At 55.7% G+C, this 13,449-nt stretch overlaps 1 protein-coding gene across 1 annotated transcript in view; it reads left to right on the top strand.

Annotated features, from left to right (window-relative positions):
- Positions 1–899: 899 nt before the first annotated feature.
- The window catches only part of HHIPL1 (HHIP-like 1), a 40,383-nt gene continuing 27,833 nt past the window's right edge, over positions 900–13,449 (top strand). The window contains exons 1-3 of the mRNA XM_014549053.1: positions 900–997; positions 2,505–2,636; positions 3,785–3,974. Of these exons, the coding sequence (XP_014404539.1) occupies positions 900–997; positions 2,505–2,636; positions 3,785–3,974 (420 nt within the window). The remainder of the gene's footprint in view (positions 998–2,504; positions 2,637–3,784; positions 3,975–13,449) is intronic.

Here is a 13,449-nt window from a genome sequence, read left to right as displayed (position 1 = left end):
GAGGGAGGATGCTCTGTTAGCTATGGCAATGAGGAGCCCCCTTCTGAGCTCAGCACATGCACCTCCTCCACCGGGAAGCCTTCCCAGACTCCTCCCCACCCACACAATCAATGCTCCCTCTTGGGGTTTCTCCCGCCTGGGGGTTCCAATAACACCTTAGTCTCCTCTAGGAACTTCTTCCATTGCCTTCCCCCACTCCTAGCCAGACTGCAAACTTGAGGGCATTCATTCATTCAGCTGGGGATGGCCCAGAGCCCTGCCCCGTGTACCCGTGGTCTGTGATCCTCATCCCCACCCTTAATGTGGCCAGGATCCTGATTTGACAAACGAGGAAACTGAGGGTCAGACAGGTTCGGCCATTTGTCTGGGTCTGTCTGACCCCACACCTGGGCTCTTTCCACTGCACAGTGCTGCCTCTCCAGGGACCCAGCTCTGGTTGGGCTCTGGGGACCCCAGGATCCCAGGCTGTAAGCTGGGGGGAGGGGGGAGATAGGTAGGCAGACGGGGCCAGCACAGCCTAAGGGTGCCCTGATCAGGGAACCTGGGGCCGCTGGGAGCCTGCCGGGCTGGGAGGGGGACATGGAGAAGGACTGCACACCTGTGCCCTGGCATGGGAGGCAGCCAGGCGAGGAAGAGGGACGGGGTGTCCAGGACAAAGGAAACACTGTGGCAAAGGCAGGGAGGTGTGACAGACACCAGCGTGACTGGGAACAAGCTCTTTATGTTGTTCTTTGGACGGAGTGGAAAATGTGGGCTGGAGAGACGGTGGTGAGGAGGGGAGCTCACAGCTCCCTGTACAGAGTGAAGATCAGCGTAACCTGGAGTAAGAGGGTCTCTAAGGGCGGCCGTAGGTCTCTGCCTGCAGCCCTGCCCATTGTGATCAGTGCTGGGATGGAGCCATGGGGGGCTTGCTTCTCAGATGTGCCGCTGGCAACGCCCCAGGAGCGCCCGGCATTGCCAGGAACCGCCGGGCATTGCCAGGAACCGCCCGCCGCAGGTGAAGCAGAAATGCAACCAGCAGGACGGACTGGAACAGGGGCAGCCAGGATAACGTGCATTCAGGCCGAAAGGTCAACTGCACAAACTGACAAGTGATTGGTGAGGGTGTTTTTTTTCCTCCCAAATTGCCTTAAAAGTGGACACTTCCTGAGGCTGAGAGGGGGAGACCTGCCCGCGGAAGGTCTCCCTAAACATCCTGTGGTCAGCGATGGGTGTCCTGAAACCCTCATCCGCCGATGGCCAGCAGGTGATGCAGCTGCGGGAACTTTGTGGGTCTTTTATAATGTATTTTTATGCATTTCAGAGAGGAAGGGAGAGGGAGAGAGAGATAGAAACATCAATGGTGAGAGAGAATCATTGATCGACTGCCTTCTGCATGCCCCCTACTGGGGATCGAGCCCGCAACCTGGGCATGTGCCCTTGACTGGAATCAGACCCGAGACCCTTCAGTCTACAGGCAACGCTCTATCCACTGAGCTGAACCAGCTAGGGCTGTATTGATTTTTTAGAGAGAGAGAGAAAGAGAGAGAGAGAGAGAGAGAGAGGAAGGGAGAGGGAAACATCGATTTATTATTCCACCTGTTTATGCATCCATTGGTTGCTTCTTGTATGTGCCCTGACTAGGGATCAAACCCACAGCTTTGATGTATCGAGTTGATGCTCTAACCAACTGAGTCACCCGGCCAGGGCCCAGCTGTGGGAACTTGGGACTGCAGGTTCTGTGGGATGCTGTGGGCTCACCCTAGAATAGTGATGGCGAACCTTTTGAGCTCGGCGTGTCAGCATTTTGAAAAACCCTAACGTAACTCTGGTGCCGTGTCACATATAGAAATTTTTTGATATTTGCAACCATAGTAAAACAAATTCTTATATTTTTGATATTTATGTTGTATATTGAAATGCCATTTAACAAAGAAAAATCAACCAAAAAAATGAGTTCGCGTGTCACCTCTGACACGCCTGTCATAGGTTCGCCAACACTGTCCTAGAAGCACACAGCAGTGTCACAGGCCCCCCTTCCTGTAGCTGTGGCTCAGGCTTCGTCCCCACCGAGCTGGCCAGGATTCCGTCACCGCCCCCGGGCAGCCCACAGGAGCTGATGCCTCCCAGCAACCTCGCTTCACTTCGCAGAAGAGGAAACTGAGGCAGAGGGAGGTCTAATCATTGGCCCAAGGTCCTGCCGCCAAGGTGTGCCAGGTCTGCCTGGCTGAGTCCAGTCTGACCACGACGCCAAACTGCCTCCTGTGGTCGTTACCATCATCACAATAGGATGCTAATCATCGTGATAATTATTATTATTACTGAGGGCGGTGCTCCAGGCCGGCAGGTCTGCGGTGGTGACTGCGTCATCAGGGGCCGGGGGCCTGGCTGCCGCCCAGAATTCGGCAGGTCCTATCCCAGGGGCCCCAGGTCGAGGCTGAAGCTGTGGGGCCCCGTCGTGTGGCCTGGGCCTGTGAGCCTGGGTCTGTGGGCGGTGTGGGGCCTCCCCCCACCCTCCATCGCAGAACCTCCAACCCATTGCTCCCGGATGCATTTGGTGATGTGGCCAGTGTGAACGGAAACGGTGAGAACTCAGCCAGAGCTTTTATGGAGCAGAGCTCCCCGCCCCAGGCTAAGGCCCCTGAACCCAAAAGGCGGTGCGTCTAGCTGGTTAAGAGCGCCAACCGGGGCCAGTCTGCCCGGACTTCAATCCTCCATGTGTGACTCTGGATGGACTTCAATCCTCCGTGTGATGGGAGGAGCGGCCTGGCCGGCGCTCTGCTCCCTCTGCCGGGCAGTGCAGAGTCCAGGCCGGGCAGGCTGAGCACCTAGGACTCAGCGTCCGTATCCTGCCCCTCAGGCGGGCCCAGCTGAAGTGGGAGCTGCGTGTCCACGTGCGGAGGGGACCCGGGCTCAGCAGACCGGCTGGCCTCAAGTGTGTTAACTGAGTGGCTGACGTGACTGGGACAGTCCTGTGGCCCCAGCGGCACTGGCTCTGGGGTGGGGAAGCCAGGCGGCTTGCCGGCCGGGGGAGGGGGTCCAGGTCCCTGTGTTTGTGATCCTTGGGCCTCCTGGTTCCCACGGAGCAGAGAGGCCTGGGAGGAGCCTGCCAAACAGGTTCCCGGCTTCCCCTGCCTGTCAGGACGCCAGCTCCATCCTGTTCCCGTCTGTCCTGCGTCCTGCCAGCTGGGATCAAGGGATAAGGTGGGCACTGCCCCAGCCCACTCCCGGGCTCTGGGACTCGGCCCGCCAGCTGCCTGGCTCTGGGCTTGGAGGCCAAGCCTGCAGCCTCAGGCCGGGAGATCGGTGCCTGGGTCAGCGCAGAGCGGGCCCCATGGGCTCCCCCAGGGTGGGTGCCCGGCCTGCAGGCTGCCTGGAAGGGTTGGCTTTGCAAGCCCGGGGTTGAGAAGGGTGGGGGCGGCCCAGACAGAGATACCAGCACAAACAAATGCAGGAGAGGAGGACTCGCAGGTGCCTTTGGAGACAGGCAAACGGACAGAGCAGAGGCCACGAGGTCCCCGGGGACCGGGATCCCCCGGGAGTGTTGCTGAGGCTGGGGCCCGTGCAGAGGGATGGGGCGGGTGGGGCAGGTGGGCCGTGGCTGCGTGTGGAGGACAACCTCTTCCCCTCTGTTCTCTGAGTGAAAACAGCAACAACAAAGATCGCTTAGAAACTTCTGTTCTGTTCAGGAGAGGGGTGTGTGGCCACAGTGACAGGGAGGCTGGCAGGAGGATGGAGAGAGACGGGGCTTCTGGGACGCCAAGAGGCCGAGTCCCAGCCCCGTGCTGCCCTCTCTCCTCTCCAGGATCCTCCTGTGTAGTCCTGGTCACCTCCAGACATGGTGTGGCCACCAGCAGCTCCACGGGGCCCCCTGGTGGCCGGAGAAGTCGCTGTGGCTACAAAGGCGGCGAATGATCCTGGACATCCACTGCCCTAGGACCTTTCTCAGCGACCCAGAAGGCCAGCCAGGAGCGTCTCTGGACCCCGACATCCCTGTGAGGTGGGCGCTACCCCCCTGGTATAGATGTGGGGGGGATCTTCCCGCATCATCAGGCTGCTGCCGAAATCCATTGTCAGGGAAACAAGCAAGAGGCAGAACGTAAATAAAAAACAACATGATGGTGGCCCTAGCTGGTTTGGCTCAGTGGATAGAGCATCAACCTGCGGACTGAAGGTCCCAGGTTCGATTCCAGTCAAGGGCACATGCCCAGGTTATGGGATCGTTCCCCAGTAGGGGGCGTGCAGAAGGCAGCCGATCAATGATTCTCTCTCAGCATTGATATTTCTGTCTCTCTCTCCTCCCTTTCTCTATGAAAGCAATAAAAAAGTATATTTAAAAAATATGACAGTGTATTTATTTAAAAATAAAGAGTGCGTGCGCTGGTGCGTGCATAGCCTGGAAGACCGCAGGAGAGTCTGGCATTGCCCGGGGCTGCCCGGAAGCAGCCCTGGGGGCTGGGGCCTAGGGTGGAAGGTCCCATCTCACTGGGTTTGTTTTGTGCCTTTGGATTTTGGAACAACAGAGAAGTATTGCCTATACTTAAACATGCGTGAAAGATGGGAATGTTCAAGGACGGCCAGTGACAGAAAGGCTTGGAAGTGACCACGTTTCCCCAGTTACAGCAGCCCTTACAGGGGTTGCTCACAACGACTTGCACGTCTCCAGGGGTGGGGTGCTTACCCCTTACCGGGACAACTCCAATCTGGAAAGACCCCCTGTCCATGGGCTGAACAGAACGCCCTGGTTTAACCTCCCTCGCCCACAGGAGAGGTGAATGTTGGATGTCTAGACCTAGCTGAGCACCCCCGGGTGCCAGGGCCAAGGTTTCAGCTCCCATCGAGCCATGGGCGGGGTTCTGAGGCCATTGGGTACAAGCTCTGGCCAGAGCAGGACTCGTCCACTGCACACCGAGCGGGCAGCTGCTTTGTAACAACAGAGAGCAGGCCCTGCTGCCCGAAGGCCCTGTCCACTCACGGCCCCCATAATTCATTGTGCCTTAGCAGTGAGCAGCTCACGCCCTTGCGGCGGGATGTTCTGACAGGATGCATCTGAGTGGTCCTCCAGTCTCAGCATCCTGAGCCTGTTTCCTCATCTGCGAGGTGGGGTTCATAACAACACCAGCCCTAGAAGGTTGCTGTGAGGACCGAGGGAGATGAAGGGGATGTGCACGGTGGCGTGTGAGAGGAGCCAGGCAGGTGATGGAGGAGGAGGGTGCGCCCAGGAGCGCTGCCAGCAAGTGGGCAGGACGGAGCCACAGGGGGAAGGAGGGGAACTGTGGGTCTGGGGAACAGGGGACATAGATCAGGTCTGTTTGCTGGGACTGCCATAACCAAGTTCCACAGCACGGGGTGACAGTAGGGTGGTGGAGGCCTGGGGCAGGGGCAGGGGGCAGAGGAGGACAATAAGGGGTCACTGGGAGAAAAAAGGGGACATACGTAATACTTTAAAGAATAAAGATTTTGCCCAACCAGCGTGGCTCAGTGGTTGAGCATTGATCTATGAACCAGGAGGTCACGGGTTCAATTCCTGGTCAGGGCACATGCCTGGGTTGCAGGAGGAGGCAGCCTATCAATGATTCTCTCTTATCATTGATGTTTCTATCTTTCTCTCCCTCTCCCTTCCTCTCTGAAGTCAATAATTAAAAATATTTTTTAAAAAAAGAATAAAGATTTTTTTTAAAAGACTGGGTGACTTAAACAACAGCAATGTATTCTCTCGAGGTTCTGGAGGCTCTGAAATTGAGGTGTCTGCAGGACTGGTTCCTCCCGAGGACCGGTTAGGGCTGTCCTGGAGCGGGGCTGGAGCGCCCGCCTCTGGAGCGTGGCAGGACATGAGCAAAGCTGGCATTTATTTCTCATAGGGCCCGGGAATGAGGAAAGGGAGGCTGTGCTGGGCCCCCCAGAAGGCAGGGGCGCTCACAGGGGGCTCCAGAAAACCTCCCAGCCCCTGGCCCCCTGGGGAAGTGTGCTTAGGGACTCAGGGCGTGCAAACATCTATCCCGGGGATTCTGAGCAAGAGCTTGGGTGAGCATCTCTCTGGGGCCCGGGGTGCCTCTGCTCTAGCGATGCTGGGGCCGGGGATGACATCTGTCAGACCCCCGCCCCGGGGGGTCCCTTCCACTGCACTTCCCAGCTAACTCTTCTCCACCCCTGCCAAGGCGAGACTGCCACTCCTTTTTACAGATGAGAAAACAGAGGGGCGAAGGTCCTGACTTAGCTGTGTATCGAGGCAACAGGTTAGAATAGTGTTAGTAGGTGAGACAAGAAGTCTTATAAGAGTGAATGAGTGGGCCAGGCTTTGACTGCAGGACTTCTCAGAGCCTTTAGCATGCACCTTGGACTCTCCGGGAGGGGTGTGGAATGTGGTGTTTCTCAAACTTACCCGACCGTGGAACCCTATGTAGCCCCAGCTCCTGACAAAGGCACCCAGAACCCACACTCTACGGAACAGAGCAGGGAAAATGTCAGGACATTTGGAATTGGAATCCCTGCCGGACGGCTGGGCCATCTGGTTGTGGTGCAGATGAGGAAACTGACGCTCAGGGAGGGACCTATTCAAGGTCAGGTTAGAAACCTTGTGCAGATTGGCGGCCAGGACTGTTCAGCACCCTTTGGTCTATATGCTGGTCCTCGGGCCCCTCAGAATAAGGAAAAAGGTCATTTATTCCTTGTGAACCCTGAGAAAGAAGACACCTGCTAAGAAGGGCTTCTGGCGGCTAACTGGGCTCAAATGTTAAAAAAACAGAGCCTAGCAGCCATTTCTACACAGAGGCCTCTCACACAACCTGCACTCAGGGAGAAGCCGGAACTGAACTGCCTGCCTGCACTGTGCTCCTGCCAGTGGAGCCAGTCCTTATAAAGCAGTTCCTGGATTCTATTTCAACCAATAGGACTGAGGCTTTCCTCATCCAATCAGAGCTGTATAGTTCTGACCAACCAGAGAGGCTCTATTCTGACCAATCAGCATAGTGCCTTTTGTACCAATCAAACTGCAAGGATTTGCAGTCCTCATTAGCATGAAGGCAGACCAATCAGGGACTAGGGATGGGGACTTGTGTCCATATAAGCCAGCTTCCCTGTCCCCCTGGGAGCACGCTTTACCTTTTCACAAGGGCTGTGTTTCCCTGGTGGGGCTGAAACACAGATGTCTCTCTGAAGCACGTGGCAGAGTGGAGCAGACCAGTGCAGGCTGGAGCAGACTGGCACAGAGCAGAGCAGACCAAAGCACATTGGGGCAGACCAGTGCACACCCAGGAGCAGCATGGCCGCCTGTCCCACATTCCCCTTCTGACACCAGCTCCCGGGCCACCCCTGCATCTGGGCTCTGAGCTCAGTCCAGGGTTACCATTCCCCTACTGCCTCCGGCCTCTCTGCTGACCGCACCCCGGCACCAGATTGGAGGACATGCTGAGGGAGCCAGGGCCCTGGAGAACTGGCTGACAGCACCCCTTCTAGGAGAGGGCTGGAGGGTGGCTGGCCCATGGGCTGCTGTGTGCTCACAATTAAATCGGCTGCTTTGTCAAAGCCACAGGGGTGACAAGCCAGCAGATTAGCAGCGGGATAAGAGAGGGCTGGAGCCCTGAGGCCACACAGCTGGGGGCAAGCAGGGGAGGAGGCAGAGGTGGCAGAGTCTGCGGCTGACTCCACCTGTGCCTTCACCCTCAAGTGTCCTGCCCTGAGTCCTGGGCTCAAATCCTGGCCCCAGAACAGTTCCTTGTCATCAGCAACCCGTGCCTCAGTTTCCCTATCTGCACGTGGTGAAGGAAGCAATAGAAACGCAGGCTGGTACAGGCAGGTGGGGAGGGAGGTCTTGGCTGCAGAACATCAGCAAACTGCCCGGCCGGCATGGCTCCGTGGTTGAGCGTCAACCTACAAGCCAAGAGGTCACGGTTCGATTCCCAGTCAGGGCACAGGCCCGGGTTGTGGGCTCAATCCCCAGTAGGGGGCCTGCAAGAGGCAGCCAATCGATGATTCTCATCATTGATGTTTCTATCTCTCTCTCCCCTCTCCCTTCCTCTCTGAACTTAATAAAAAAAACTAACTATATTTTGAAAAAAGAGTATCAACTTGCCCTTGCGTTCATGTGAGACCCGAGGAGACTCAGAATAACTGGGAAGACTCGGGGTCCTGGGGGCAGTGGGGGCAGCATCTGGGGGAAGAATGATCTAGTTCCTGGTGCCCCCTGGCAACTGAGGGCTGAGGCCTGACGCCTCCCGTGTGCCATCTCGCTGGTGTAGGGCCTGCCTGAGGTGACACAGGCACAGCAGCGGGTGTTCAATAAACGCTGTTTGTCTTCTGCTTTCTTCTCTCTTTTTTCCAAGTTTAAACTTAAAAATAGATGTTGTGAAAGAGACCAGCAGGTTGGCAGGCAGGCAGGAGCTGCCTTTGGTGGTTTGCGACAGCGGCTGAGAGTGGCGTTCTGGACAGCAGGTAAATGGAGGGACTATCTACCATATTAGCATGGAAGAATCCCGAACACGGGGTTGTGGGGAAAGAGAAGTCACAGCGGCTGAGAGTGGCGTTCTGGACAGCAGGTAAATGGAAGGGCTACCATATGAGCATGGAAGAATCCCAAACACGGGGTTGTGGGGAAAGAGAAGTCATGAAAGGAAAAGTATGCAACAGAGACCATTTATAGAGCTTAGGAACACAGTAGACTGGAGAGCATGATGCTAAGCGAAATAAGCCAGTCAGAGAAAGATAAATATCACATGATCTCACTCATGTGTGGAACATAATGAACAACATAAACTGATGGACAAAAACAGATCCAGAGACAGAGAAGCATCGATCAGACCATCAAACCTCAGAGGGAAGGTAGGGGAGGGTGGGGGTGAGGGGGAAGAGATCAACCAAAGGACTTGTATGCATGCATATAGGCCTAACCAATGGACGCAGACCCCAGGGGGGTGAGGGCGTGAGTGGGGAGGAGCAATAGGGGGATAAGGACACATATGTAATACCTTAATCAATAAAGAAAAGAAAAAGAACACAGTAGGTGCCCTTCTCTGCTCCTTGTGGCACCTGCATGGGCTCACTTTTCAGGAGAATTTCTGTCAGGAGCAGAGGAAAGGCCACAAGGCATCAGCCTGCCCCTGCCACAGCTCCATTTATCGAGCACATACTACAGGCCAGGCACTCTTCAATGGCCTCACTTATTATCGCCCCTTAACAGATGCCTAAACCGAGGCACAGAGAGGTTACACATCCCGTCCAAGGTCACACAGTAAGTTGCAGAGCCCTAACAGTTAGGGCCTAACTCAAACCCAGTGCTCTTGAGTACTCACCCACATCACCTGTGGCTCACAGTTGCTCATGTTTTAAGAACGATTTAAGCCACCTGAAGCAAATGTGCTCAAATAGTCACATGGGTAACGTCTGGTGGCGTGTTCCTGGGTGTTCTTTCCTCTCTTCCTTATAATTTTCTGCAGGTGTGAAGTGCTCACAAAAGCCCTCTGCTGACCCCAGGCCCCTGGCCTCCCTATGAGCCACATCGCACAGGTAGGCAGGCGGCCAGCGTGGCAGAGCGATGACCAACTCACTGCTCCATGTTCATGAGATACTCCCAGCACGTTGTCCTGCTGGGGCTGAGTGGCCAGAGGAGGCCTGAGCCCGGGGAGAAAGGATTAACCGCAACCTGGGCTGCTCCCCTCAAGGCAGGGAGGGCGGGTGGCCCGGTGGACAAACAGGCTGCCCATGGCCTTCCTTCCCTGTCGTTCCGGAGAAGGAACTAATGCCCATGTAGCTGGCAGAGGTCTGGTCTGCAGCGGCCGATGCATGGCTACCCGCACTGACCTGGTCTGGTTGGAAGAGGTTTTGGCTGGTTGCTGGCCTGGGTGTCCTGGTTCTGGCAGCGCCGGCCCACTGGGCTCCTGGAAATGTGGGCAGTGCTCCTGGACCCTCATGCAACCCTCAGGACCAATGGGCTGGCACCCAGAGCAGCCAGGCCCAGTCTCCCCTTTCCACCCCACTCCCCCGCCCCCCGTACTCAAGAGGTGGGGAAACTGGGGCTGAGGAAGGAGGAGGGTTCTGCGTGGGGTCACAGAGGGGAGACTGCAGCAGGGCTGGGTGTCCCCCTCATGCCAGGCGGAGCCTGAATGGGCGAGAAGGCAGCTTTGTGGGCCCTGACTCATCGGCTGACATCACTAAGCCAATGTTTGGGGAAGAAAATCTGAGGTTTTCTCAGTCACAGGGCAGGCTGCCCAGTCTGTTCCCATCAGACAGGGCTTGAGGGCAATGGGCTCCAAGGGCCAGCTATGCTCCTGGTTCCAGGCGCATCCTCCCCAGCTCCCCATGAACAGCCCCAGCTCCAAAAGGCATTTGGTGAAATTGCCCAGGTCACCTAGCCTGTGCCTACCGGCTACGGCAGGAGCTCAGGCCTCATGGAAATAGCAAAGCCAGAGCATTTCATTCACTCACTCACTCATTCATTCATCCTTTAAACAGTAGAATGTCTGGCATGTGCCAGCACCCTACCCTGGGGGTTTAACAGCTGAGCCCTGCCCTCTGGGAGGGACTAGAAGACCCTGTTCTGACTTCTATTATTGACGTTTGATCTTTTCTGAAGTTAATGTAGCTACTCCTGTTGCTTTTGATTCGTGGTACGGTGGTATGTCTTTCTCCATCCCTCTATTTTTACCTACCTGAATCTTATTTTAAAAATAAATCTTTATTGTTCAGATTATTACAGTTGTTCCTCTTTTTTCCCCCCATAGCTCCCCTCCACCCTGTTCCCACCCCTCCCTCTGCCCTTACCGCCCCCGCCACTGTCCTCATCCATAGGTGTACGATTTTTGTCCAGTCTCTTTTTCCGCTGGCAGTGCACTGATGGCCTCATCAAAGGCATTTTTCCTTCCCTTTTTTAAAAAAATTTTTTTTATTGATTTTTAGAGAGCGAGGAAGGGAGAGGAAGAGAGAGAAACATCGATGTGAGAGCAAAACATCAATGGGCTGCCTCCTGCATGTCCCCCAACTAGGGATCGAGCCAGCAACCCGGGCGTGTGCCCTGGCCAGGAGCGAACCAACAACCCTTCAGTGCATGGGACGCAGCCTAACCAACTGAGCCACACTGGCCAGAGCAAGGCATTCTTCCTTTCTGTGGGTGTTCTTGATTGCTACCATTTCTTTTAAATGTTTTTCTTAAAGTTTCCATCTCTCTGCTGACACTGCCCATCTTGGTAACTTTTTCCATTAGAGCCCTTAACATATTAATCATAGTTATTTTAAACTCCCCGTCTGACAATTCCAAATTCCGTGTCTTTCTCGGTCTCGTTCTGATGCCTTTCCTCTCCGGTCGGCGTCTCTTCTTCTTATGTGGCATGCCGGGCCGGGCAACCTTTTTTGAAAGCCAGACATGATGTGCTGAGTAACAGGAACTGAGACAGATGGGCAGTTTGTGCGAGGATTTCTGTTAACCTGGCGAGGGCTTGCAGTGTTTCATCTCTGCGGTAGCTGCAGGAGCCAGCGGCTGCGGATTCCTCTGGCGTTTCTCTCGTTTTTTTGTGTGTGGGGTTTTTTTTTTTTGCGGTTCCCTAAGAACTCCTCCTTAGATAGAGTGTGTCTGGGAGCTCTTGTCATGTGGCCCTGTTATACTGGAGGCCTATTGAGGAGCCAGTAAGGGGTTGGGAGGAGAAATGTTCTATAATCGTATGTCCCTGGGCTGTGATAGTCACTAGTGTCTCTTAGCTCTCTCCCCCCACCCCCTTAGGTAACACAGGAAGGCTAGGGGGGCTGGTGTTGAGGGAATGCCTTCCTCTAGGGTGGACAGGTTCTGGTAAAATCATTTTCCCTGGAGAGTTTGCCTTTGCTAAGGAGAACGATATGAGTGTATTTCACGACAACTTTCCCACTCCCCCTGCAAGAGCTACGAGGGAGTTTGGGGGGTTCCTGGAGGTAAAATCACAAAACCATACTCCCTTCCTTTAGACTGTGACCCTCCACCCCCCTTGGGGTTTCTCAGTTTCATACTAGTGCGCACTTCGCCCCGGCCATTCATCAGCATTTCGGTGTAAGCCATTCTGCCAGTTTACGGCTCCAGCACCTTCTCCTGGTGAACAGATCGTGGCTGAGACTGGATTTGCTTGTCTTCAGGTTTTCGGGGGGTGTCAGACCTCAGAACCCAGTTCTCAAATGGGTCTAAGAAAAGGCATTGGTTTTCAGTTTGTTAGCTTTCTTCTTCCTGGCAGGACGGAGTGACGACTTTCAAGCTGCTTACCTGTCAGAGCAGAAACGGAGCTGCTTGGGCCCTTGGGCACCAGCGTTGCCATGTGAGCCGGGCAGGCTCCCGACTCTCCACCTGTGTTCCCTCAGCTGTGTGATGGGACCATGACCCAGAGGTGCGATACAGGGCAGGAGCCCGGCCAGGGCTGCAGGATGGAAGCTGGAAGCCCACCCAGGAGGTTTGCAGCAGTGGAAGGCAGCAGCCCCAGCCGGCCCGGGCTGTAGGGGAATCTGCTGGCTCAAGAGGGGAGAAAGGAGGAAGCCTGGGGTGGGGACCAAGGGTGGACTCTGGAGGCCACCCCCTCCCCCCTCCCCACCCCCAGCCTAGGTTTCACTTCTACTTGTGATTCCCGGGGCAACAACACCTGTACTTTGCACCACGGCTTCCCGATTTTTAAGTGATTCTGTACCAATTCCCAGCCACTGGCACCATTGCATCCCTACCCTGGCCCCATCAGAGGTGGTGTTATAGAATTTTTAAAAATATATATTTTTATTGATTTCAGAGAGGAAAAGAGAGGGGGAGAGAGAGAGAGAACCATCACTGATGAGACAGAATCAATTGGCTGCCTTCTGCACGCCCCCTACTGGGGACGGAGCCCGAAACCTGGGCATGTGCCCTGATGGGGAATCTAATCAGAATCCAACCATGACCTCCTGGTTGGTAGGTCGATGCTCAACCACTGAGCCGCTTGGGGTGTTCTGTTCAGTAACCAGACATGGCTGTCGCAGGTAGTTTTATTTACTTGCAGCAAGTCCAGGAGACGGGATTGGTATCCAACGCTCTCTCTCCCGGAAGGTCGGTTACCTGCTGACGCCTTCTTGGCGGTTGGCTACACTTACCCTTTGGGTTCCTGTCAAGGTCACTTTGTTCACAGCAGCATCTGCAAAATACTAAGCTCCATCCGAGCATTTACAAGAGTAACATGGAGTGACAGCACTTAGACCTGCCCAGACCTGGAGACCCTCCTAACAGTGGGACAGAAACCCAGGACCCAGGGCCTCTGGTCCGGGCTCCGGAACCTCCAGGAGCAAATAGCGCCCAAGGGCGGACGCTGCGCCCCTGGCAGAACCGGAACCGCGAAACCCAGCCCACACCGGGCCCCAGGAGGCAGAAAGGCTGCCGTCCAGGAGGCACGGGCTGTCGGGCTGCCGGAGCAGCGGGAACAGAGGCTGTGCGAGTTCCAAGTTCTGCAGGCGCCTCCCTTCCTGCAGGCGCCGAGGTGTCCTGGACCGGAGGGGACCTCCTTG

The sequence above is a fragment of the Myotis brandtii genome, unplaced genomic scaffold (genome assembly GCF_000412655.1).
Source record: "Myotis brandtii unplaced genomic scaffold, ASM41265v1 scaffold535, whole genome shotgun sequence".
NCBI lineage: Eukaryota > Metazoa > Chordata > Mammalia > Chiroptera > Vespertilionidae > Myotis > Myotis brandtii.
This window is presented reverse-complemented; position numbering and strand designations above follow the sequence as displayed.